Source organism: Setaria viridis, chromosome 6, assembly GCF_005286985.2.
Source record: "Setaria viridis chromosome 6, Setaria_viridis_v4.0, whole genome shotgun sequence".
NCBI classification, from domain to species: domain Eukaryota; kingdom Viridiplantae; phylum Streptophyta; class Magnoliopsida; order Poales; family Poaceae; genus Setaria; species Setaria viridis.
In genome coordinates, this window is record NC_048268.2 from 2337123 (window position 1) to 2347889 (window position 10767).

The 10767-nt window shown below is 37.3% G+C and overlaps 1 protein-coding gene across 1 annotated transcript; it reads left to right on the forward strand.

Moving 5' to 3' along the window:
* Positions 1-2455: 2455 nt before the first annotated feature.
* Positions 2456-8687, forward strand: LOC117860375 (obg-like ATPase 1). The gene is made up of 12 exons (XM_034743651.2): positions 2456-2674; positions 3964-4131; positions 4249-4372; positions 4868-4959; positions 5039-5137; positions 5254-5367; positions 5964-6028; positions 6532-6648; positions 7417-7492; positions 7751-7843; positions 8251-8301; positions 8389-8687. Exons 1-12 carry the CDS (start codon positions 2591-2593, stop codon positions 8485-8487), a joined length of 1182 nt encoding a protein of 393 aa, XP_034599542.1. The 5' UTR covers positions 2456-2590; the 3' UTR covers positions 8488-8687.
* Positions 8688-10767: the final 2080 nt, after the last annotated feature.

Sequence of the window (10767 nt, forward strand, 5' to 3'; positions counted from 1 at the left end):
GCCTTTGATAAGACCATGACAATTTTCGCTATCCTTATGTTATGCCATAAGCTTGCCACGTTGTTTCTACGACACACCTACTCACTATGGGAAAACGACAGTGCATGCTATCTATCTTGAAGGAGATGGTTTGTATGTTCGATAGATAAATAAATAAAACGATAAATGATCCAACAACTTTCTCCAAATTTTCGAAGCTTGTCGTTGTGGCGTACACCTGGGTGTATAGTAACGCTTTTATTTGCATTCTATCTCTACCCACCACAAATGGTATTCTATAATATTCCTAAGATTTAAGAGTATCCCTTAATTACTAAAAGAAAAAGGACCATTTGTAGGGGGTGGAAATCACCAATATTATTAATTTTAATATTACTAAGGATATATAAAGATTAACTTTAATTTAAATACTCTATTTTATCTATTATTGATGATTTTTATATTTTATTGATTGATAAATGATTATCGATTAATGAAATATATTTTGTTTTAATTTTTCATATATTTAATTACTGATATGCTATTCTCGAAAATCTATCTTTGTCTACATATATTATATACTAATACTATAATCCCTACTTACATAATGTTTTTGTAAGTCTAAAACCATTGATAAAGAAATTGGATAATGTTATCTTCCCAATTAACTAAATATATGAATATGAATCCGAATTTGAGCTATCTATTTTGTATTCACATATGAGAACATTCAAATTCGTACTCATATCTGAGTTATGATGAAAGGTGATATCCAAATCTGATTCTATGCGAACTCGGTCCAATTCTATCCCAAACCATTTTTCTACCCTCACCAATCCACTCCGTCTAACACCGTCAACATAATTTAGGCTCAACTTATTCCCCTGAACTATTTCAGTTAATCCAATCTTCTTCATGCATAGATTGCGTCATAAGTTCATATTTTTCGAGCGGATAAATAACACGATTCCTTATGTTAGAAAATTACGATAAGAGCTTTTCATGGGTTAAGGACATTTAACGCAAATTGATCCTATAGACTGCTTCATACATTTTTCACTCCCTCATAATCAAAGAAACTTGCTAAAATTTAATGATAGGCCCCACCCTAAAATAATGCTTTCTACTCCCTCTTAACAGTACTTGATTTGCTGACTTTGAGGATTTAAACTTTTCCTACGATATTCATAACACTTAATAAATTTATTAGCTTGCCAAAGCAGTTTTCAAGATAAATTTATACATATGAGTTTTGTTTATGTTTTCAAATTAAATACTCAAAAAGTTTTGACAGTCAAAGTTTGATCCATCATCGCCGAAAAGAGGGTGGGTAACTCGGTATTAACAATAGTTAGCACTTGCACCTCCATTGAAATAATCCATGCATCCTCCTTTACAAGATAATAATCTTAAGAAATTTGCATGAATTTCAAGCGCACACCTGACGTCCTGACCTGAGCAAGAATTTTGGTCATCCATGGCAGATGAATATACTCGTGTTCTTGTGGCAGATATAAAAAACGAACCTCTAAAACTTTTTTGACGACCCCTGGAGGATCAGAGTATCTTGAACTTGAATTCCAGCTGTCTCTCTTTCCTATTCAGTCACCTACATGGCCTTGATAAGACCATGGCAATCTTCACTATCCTTTGGTTCTGCCATAAGCTAGGACGTTTCCTACCACGTCCACACGCCTGCTACCTCACTGCGTATCTGAAAACGATGGTGCAATGGTGCATGCTATTTATCTTGAAGGAAGTGGTGTACAATAGATAAACACTTTGGAACATAAATGATGCACCAACCAACGAGAAAGTTTCGAAGTCAGTACTCCTTAGGGTAAAATAGTCTCGATGTTTGTTATTTTTTCGCTATCTTTTAGCCACAAAAAAAAATTGCTATCTTCGAAGTGTAAGTATGACTAGTGTTTTGTTTTAATGTATTCATTAAAGTCATAAATATAACAAAATCATTGTTCAAGATAAATCTATGTACACCTTTTGAACTTATAATCTTACTATTTAAAAATTTATTGACCATCAAAGTTTCTATAATTCAATCAAATAAAGCAAAAAAAACCATTAAAAATTTATGATCGTAGAGAGTATTATAAATAATACCTGGGACTTGCGTCTCCAGTTTACACATGGTACAAGGTAAATTTTGAGTAAACAAGAAAATTTGCCTAATTTTCAACTGCACATGAGGCAGGTGTTCTTTCATATATATATAGAAACCAAAATACTCATGTCAGAAACTCATGGTATACTCTTTAGAAAAACATGAGACTCAAGACAATCTATTTATTTATTCTATTATCTGTTTACCCTTGAATTTTATTTATTCATTTGAGTTTCTGAGGAACATTTATTTATTTTATGGACTCATTTTTGGCACGGAGTCCTCTCCGAGAACGGGCCCACAGCATCTCCCCATTCTCCCAGTCCATCGCTCATCTCGCAGCCCAGCCCAGCCGCTGCCGAACCCCTTCCTCTCTCTCACTTCACTCCAGCCGCAACCGCATCGCCGCCCCTGCCCCCGCTTCCCACCAAAAACCCTAGCCATCCCATCCCAGGTTGCCCCCGGCCGCATCGCCGCCGCCCGCCGACGATGCCTCCCAAGGCGAAGAAGGACGCCGCGCCGGCGGAGCGCCCCATCCTCGGCCGCTTCTCCTCCCACCTCAAGATCGGGATCGTAAGCCCAATTTCCTCCCCCTTTCCCCATTCCCCTCCGCTCCTCTCCACTCGCCTGTTAGTTCTAGCCTCTGCTGGTTGCTGGATCTCGTAGCCGTACGGTGGCGTCTCCGATGGGGCCGCGCGAGCTCAGCGCCGCCGCAGGGCTACCGCGGGTTTGGGGTTTTACGGGCCGTCCTGAGGTCGCCGCCGTCCGTGGTTGCCTGACGATCTGGGTGGTCGCTAAGGGCTCCGTGCTTGCGTCTTGTTGATGGGAGCGTTGGGTTGCGATTTTGTGGTCAGTTGATTTGAGGCGTGCGGTTCACGTGCTGGCGGCGGTGCACGGGTTCCAGATTGTGCACCGAGGGATTTGGTTCGGAGGCCTGGGTTGGTACGGATTTATCGAATCATATTAATTTTGTTTGTTCCATGGGAGGTGAGTGAGTAGCGAGTGATTTGCTAGAATGACACAAGCTTGAACTGCCACTCTGCCAGATGATTCTTCCATTGGATTTGGATAGTTATTTACTAGGATTAGAGGAACACATAAGTGGCAGATGTTATCGGATTGTTATTATTGGTTCCTGTGCTTCTTGTTGTGGTTTCTTACTATTAGCTGATGGATTGTTGGGGATGACTTGGCATAAAGACCTTGGTGTGGTTTTAATGGAATTTGAGTGGGCCCATGGTGAAATGGTGTCGCTAGATTAGTAAAGTTTGTTAACATTATTGGGAACGAATTGCCTAGTGCCAATTATCAATGATTTTGATGTGTTAAAACATGCTCCATTCTTGAGTACTGCTGGAAGACTTCGATGCTGTTTCTGTGGGATATAGCATCTCCCAAACTAATAAGCTTAGTTGACACGTGTGCTACGGGTGTGGTGTAATAACTCGCGATAAGTATTTTTGCTGGGTGCCATGCTATTACCCGTTACTAATTCTGTATGTTACTCTTGTTGTTATATAGTGTTGTATTATGCTTTAGTGTCATACTGGCATGTAAGAGGCCAAGGGTATTTGTTCTTGTCTCATAGATTAAAAAATCACAATGTATTATCTGAATATTTTGCATTGTTTGTCACTCTTTATATTATGATTGCTTTGATTATTTAGTCAATATGTGCTGAGTGTTGACTATACATTCAATGCCATGATCAAATGTAGTTACCTCAGTGGCATGATTGCATTTATATTTGGCTATAATCCCATTGTCGGTCGCTTGATTTATTCCTGTCTGTCACGGGTAGGAGGACAATGTAAGTTGCTAAGATGAGGCCTAATGCACTTTCTGGATTGATGTTGCTGCAGGTTGGGTTACCAAATGTTGGCAAATCAACTTTCTTCAACATAGTAACAAAGCTGGCAATCCCAGCTGAGAACTTCCCTTTCTGTACCATTGAACCAAATGAGGCACGTGTGAATGTTCCCGATGAGCGATTTGACTGGCTTTGCCAACTTTTCAAGCCAAAGAGTTCGGTCTGTTTCTTTTCTTTGCTCATACAGTAATGGCTAGCTTCTTAGGTTAAGTTTAGATAAACAGTGACTGTTGAGATCATGTTTCAGCTGTATTATGACCATTGAAATTCTATGCAGGTTCCTGCATATCTGGAAATAACTGACATAGCTGGGCTTATTAGAGGTGCTCATGCAGGGGATGGTCTGGGCAATGCGTTCCTATCCCATATACGTGCTGTTGATGGAATCTTTCATGTCTTGAGTATGTTTTTGTTCTAGTTTTGTTAATATTTTCTAATTAATTATACCAGATTATTCATTTGTTCTTTATGATACCTTCGGTCTTATAACTTGATTGATCCAACTATATAGTGCCATATAAACTGGAAGTTTTAATATGATATTTAGTGAAAATTAGGTTACCATATTTTTTCAGTGTGAGGCAAAAGATCATTTGTGATTAATGTGTAATAATCGTGGAAGCAGCATATTCTTATCAGTCCTGTATATTTTCCTATCTATTCACAACATATGCATAGTTGTTGATGATTTCGTTCTTCCCCATTTTTGTTTCTTCACGTCCGCTGATGCCTTATAGTATTCCTAGTATGTTCTAACGGAGACCAAAATGAACAGATTAATTGTTCATGTCATTCCTTTCAAGGAATATGTTATCTTTATCAAGGTTTATTTACTAATTTAACTACACATTCTTTGTTATACCTTTAACTGTTTGAGTGTTGCATGTGGTTTTCAGGGGCATTTGACGACGCGGATGTTACTCATGTTGATGATACAGTAGATCCTGTTAGAGATTTGGAAACTATTACTGAAGAGCTCAGACTGAAGGTTAACATTTCTTGATTCGCACATCATTTGTACAACATTTTAAGCTTCTTTTGACAATGGTCTATTGTATTCTGTGCAGGATATAGATTTCATGAGTAAGAAAATCGAGGACCTTGAGAAGTCAATGAAGAGGAGCAATGATAAGCAGCTCAAAATTGAACATGAATTATGTGAGAGGGTGGGGCACTGATTACTTCTCCAATTCTGCCTCATAGCTATGGATCTGATAGCGACATTCAATATAACTGAAAATGATTATTCTTTATTGTTAACCGAGGTTCAATCTCTTGACAGGTCATAAAACATCTCCAGGATGGGAAAGATATCCGTTTAGGAGATTGGAAAGCTGCGGACATTGAGATCTTGAATACCTTCCAGCTACTTACCGCAAAGCCAGTTGTCTATTTGGTAGGGGTTCTTGTTCATCCGCATACCCAATCTATTTGTCAATAGTCAACTACGAGAAACTTAAAGTTATTCTTTTCATGACGTTGAAGTGTCCATGGTTCTTAATTCACACTCACCGTTTTTAGGAAAAAAAGTAAACAACTATCATTTTATTCTTTTATGCACTCCATGCTCTCTTCTCCGTTTCCTTCTATCTATTTTCCTGCTTTCTGTTGTCAACATTTATTTGGAGCCATTACACATTGTTATATGAAAGGCAACTGGTACTAGATCAGTCGTGTGCTATAAATGTTTCTCAAATAATTATCTGTGAATGATGTATTATGATATCGGTTTATTTATACATGTGTACAAAGGAAAATGCATATTTTTTTATGTATGGACCCAGTCAACATTCAACCAAATGATGTTAATGAACCATTTGACTGTGTTCTTTTTTTTTTCAGAACAGATTCAATCTTGTGTGACCTTTTATTAGTAATTGAAATGGATAGGCTACATGTTGTAAGCATATATGGCCTTTTACAATGGCTTGACTGGCCATTTTAAATGACTTGGGCGATGTGCGTTTTTAAACTAATCTGTTATTTGTGCAGGTAAATATGAGTGAGAAGGACTTCCAGAGGAAAAAGAACAAGTTTCTACCCAAGATACATGCTTGGTATTGTTTCTTGAAGAGTATTTTCCAAAGTGTTAGGTTTTGTGGTCCAAGTGACAGAAAACCCTAGATTCTTGCCACGTGTCACACATCCAAATGACGGTTTAAAATTTTGATCCCACTTGCTGGCAGATGTTGCTACATGTTGGCAAGTTGACCCCTCATCAGCTTCTAGTATAGAGCCCCATCATCTGTAAATGGAACCTGGATTTAAGAAAGTTTATGATTTGGTTCATGGTGGACCTTTTGTGATATAATTGTATGTAAGTGGACCGCAATATCTTGGTTAAGTGACATGTGGCAAAGAACTGTGTTGTTACATTTGAACTGCAAAACCTGAGTTTTTTGTTGTTAAACACTCTTCTATAGATCATACACAGATGCTATTTCTGTTATAGCTGATCTAAGACACTTTACTGATTGAAAAATATTATTCCTTTGGTAGTGTATGTTCTTATTTGTCAGCATTAGAAGCACAGACGAGCTGATATAATTTTTTTTTTCAGGGTGCAGGAACATGGTGGTGAAACCATACTTCCTTTCAGCTGTGCTTTTGAACAGAAACTAGTGGATATGCCAGAAGATGAAGCTGCCAAATATTGTGCTGAAAACCAGATAACAAGGCAAGTTAATTCACACTACTATACTTGTGTAGGTTAGCTTGGTCATACTAAATGCTTGTAGTGATGCCGTATTGGACCTATGTCATGAGGTGGCAGTTTCTACTAGGACAAACTAACATCTTAAAATACAAAGATTGGCAGCAGTGGCAACAAAATCCTAAAACTTTAGAAGCTGGATTATTCGTCCTGGCAAATATTAATTTTAAATAATTCTTCTACATGGACATCCCCAGCAGTGGCGGAGGGGGGGCATTTTTCCACTTAAATTTTTTGAATTTAACAAAATTTTGAAAAAATTACCACTGCTGGCCCCTCTAACAATGAAAAAAATGAGATCCTGGCTACGCCCCTGATCCCCAGCATTCAAATAATTGCCTGCCTTGCATTTTTCCACTGAAATTTTTTGAATTTAACCAAATTTTGAAAAAATTACCACTGCTGGCCCCCCCCCCCCCCCCTAACAATGAAAAAATGAGATCCTGGCTACGCTCCTGATCCCCAGCATTCAAATAATTGCCAACTTTTGGCCAATCACACATGATTTAGAAATAATCTTTTTTGTTACAATTATATCAAAATGCCTCTTGACATTGCTCAAGCTGAAATAAAGAAGGGCATTTTGAGAGTGCATGCCTCGAGGGCTAGGGTAGTGCCAAGGATTTGTGAATAAAAAACATTTTTTGAAAAGTGTCAATTGTTTGACAACTTTCTGAGTTCTCTCATTGGTTTTAAATTTTCGCTAAAAAGTTTCTCTATTATGTCCTGCAGCATGATTCCCAAAATTATCAAGACTGGTTTTGCAGCAATTCATCTGATATACTTCTTTACTGCTGGACCTGATGAGGTACTTGATCAGTGCAGCATAATCTATCCTTTTGTTATGTGTTGCTAAAACTGTTACAGTAGGATACAAGGGGTACAAAAGGTGGTATCCAAATTCATGATGTTTTTGTTGAACTTTAATAATGTTTTTAGTTCTTCAGAATGTTTTCAAAAGTTGTACAAGTGTATTTGAAGTTGAAAGGTCATTTCTATGCTCATTTTTGGAGGAGTATGTAATTTGAATTAGCTCATTTAGTGACATCTGTGAATTCTTTTTCAGGTAAAGTGTTGGCAGATCAGACGTCAAACTAAGGCACCTCAAGCTGCTGGTGCAATTCACACTGATTTCGAGAGGGGCTTCATTTGCGCTGAGGTAAACCTCTGCTATTTTAAGTAGCTGATATTTTTGTTAATTATTGTAATCTGCAGCAGCTGTAAGTTACATGTGACCTCGTTTTATATAGTTGTCCTGCTTGAAATATTTTGATTCTTTGTGAATCTAGAAGACTGGATGATTCTAAAGTAACTTGCTTTCACCTCTTGATGTAATTCTGTCGATGGTCATTGTGTAACAGCACACAGGTTCTTTATCTGATGTTTTATACTTGTGCACGCTTATGAAGGAAAAACGATAGATGTATTGCCCTATTGAAGCCACACATAGTGATATAGGTCATGGAAGTGATATTTGAGTCTTATAGAATTTAGGCCAGTCATTTATTATATCTCTATTCATGTTTCAACAAGATCATAATTGTTACATCTACTTTTGTGGCTCAGGTAATGAAGTTTGATGAGCTGAAAGAACTGGGCAGTGAATCTGCTGTCAAGGTGCGTGTGTTCTTCCCTGCAACCATTCTTGTTCAAGTTCCTTTGTCGAGTTTTGACCTCGGAAATTCAATTGCATGTGTACTGTAGGCTGCTGGAAAATACAGGCAGGAAGGGAAAACCTATGTGGTTCAGGACGGGGACATTATCTTCTTCAAGTTCAACGTGTCTGGTGGTGGGAAGAAGTGAAGGTGCGAGGAGACGATAGCATTCGATAGTGTGTTACACCTTACCCTGGATTTCTACATTTTTGAGGCCACTAGCGAGTACCGATTACAAGTTAAGATTGTACGATGAGGCTTTAAACTGTTGTAAGGCTTGTATTCGAATAACATGTACGGTTGTATATCTTGAGCTCGCTCTTACCAAAGTCATCTGCGTTCCTGAAACAGAGGAGTTGTGTGGTTGGGCTTTGCATTGAGTAACCTGGTATGCTACAAATGATTTGCTATTTTTGGAGGGAAATTATTTAAAATCACCGGGGCAGAATATATGCTTGTATAGTTGTATGTCATGTTCTTGGGTCTGGGGCTCTGGGCCGCACTCATGGGCCTTCTCCATCCTCCGAATCTATTTTGCATTTTTAAGGACAACATGGAAATGGTATAACCTTGCAGCCCGTTTGGTACCTAGAATTGAAACTCATTCCATGAATCAAATACTAGCAATTAAATTCAATAGTGAGTTAATTAGAATCTGATTTAATTCAATTTTCTTGTTTGGATATACACATAGAAACATTTTCTTAGAATTAAATTCCAAATGTTGTTAGAATTTTCAAAGTCAACTTTTCTCTTGTGATCTCCTAGCCCTTGTGTCAATGGGTGCCCAGGGCCACCCACCAGCATCTCCGTTGTGGTACATGTTCCATTAGCTGCTACATGCAGTGCAGCCATGAACAAGGATTTGCTTGGATACAAGTAATTTTTTAGCTGAGAAATCTCTACGGATTTTGGATTTTCCTCCATGGGTATTGACAATAGTTTACATAAATTGCGCTCTTATTAAAAATATAAAATGAGCTTATGTCTCAGTCGCCACCGTGTCGAAGCAGGCATTTATACTAAAGTTTAATAATTTTATGGAAGGAATTTACTTTTAATCTGAAAATGTTTGGTGTTGGCTCATAAATATTCCCGAGATAAATCAACGTCCTCCAAGTCCTCTTCACTATAGATATACAGCTAAGTTGTACTGGGTTGTAGGCTTGTAGCTGCGTACGTCCCCACCCTAAGGTTGCAACTTTTACTGTATGCCCCATGTCCTAGTCCTATTATATATATATTAATAAAACATTACATATAAAAGAGTAAATATTTTCTTACATAAGAGAAAAGGAATAACATTATACAACATATAATCTATCCATGCTAAACATTTTTTCCTTTACTCTTTAGATAACCATGGTAAATCCATGCTTAATATACTTCACACAGGCTCCATGTCGAAGATGGTAAAAGTTGGTGAGTTTGTCCATGTCTTTGGATGTGAATTTTCTGATATCTGATATGAAAATTTTCCAATCTGTTGCTCTCTCTACTGAAATTTATTCTGAACGGTCATTCTCACCGACTCACTTTGATGCTCATGGTCAAACTGGTTTCCCTTCTTCTTGAAATGATATAAGATGAGAATCCAGAGCATCGAAGATTCGAACATTGAAATATTGGGTGCCTGCATGCCTGCTAATGCTATCTGCACTTTGTATCCAAACAGCAAAGTCCACCGGTGAAAAAATATACAGCTGCATCCTTGTGCACAGTAAATTACAGGCGGAAGGCACTTACAGGTGATAAATAATACAATTATGCCAAACAAAACCTAAGTTGCTTTTTTTTTATACCCCACCGTGTCGAAGCAAGCGTTTATACTGACCATTATTAATTTTTATAGGAATTTGCTTTTAATCTGAAAATGCTTGGCGTTGGCTCATAAATATTCCCGACATAAATCTCGTCCTCCAAGTCCTCTTTGAGTTGTACTGAGCTTGTAGACTGCCTCCATCGTAAGGTTGAAACTTTATAACGTTTTCAGCCAGCAATGTTATAGATCTATGACAAGAACAAATGTGTCATAAATTTTTTATCATAGATCAACATATTTCTTGTAGTGTGGATACATTTGAATTTATTTTTTCATTATCCGCATTCATATTCGTATTCAAAATAAACGTGGATGTGGATGGATATCCAATAATATCCGCATTCGTATAGCATAAGCACTTCTCTAAACCATACAAAAAATATAATATCCGCATTTGTATAGCATAAGCACTTCTCGAAACCATACAATAAATATATTATTTTAATTTATTTTGAAACTTATATATTTATTTGTGTAAATTACTTCAAATAATTTATTTTGTTATTGTAAAGTATTTTTATGTCTTATTTGTTTATTGAATTATTTATGAGTATTCATTTATTTATTATAATATTAATTTATTTTATAATATTTTCAATGAATAAT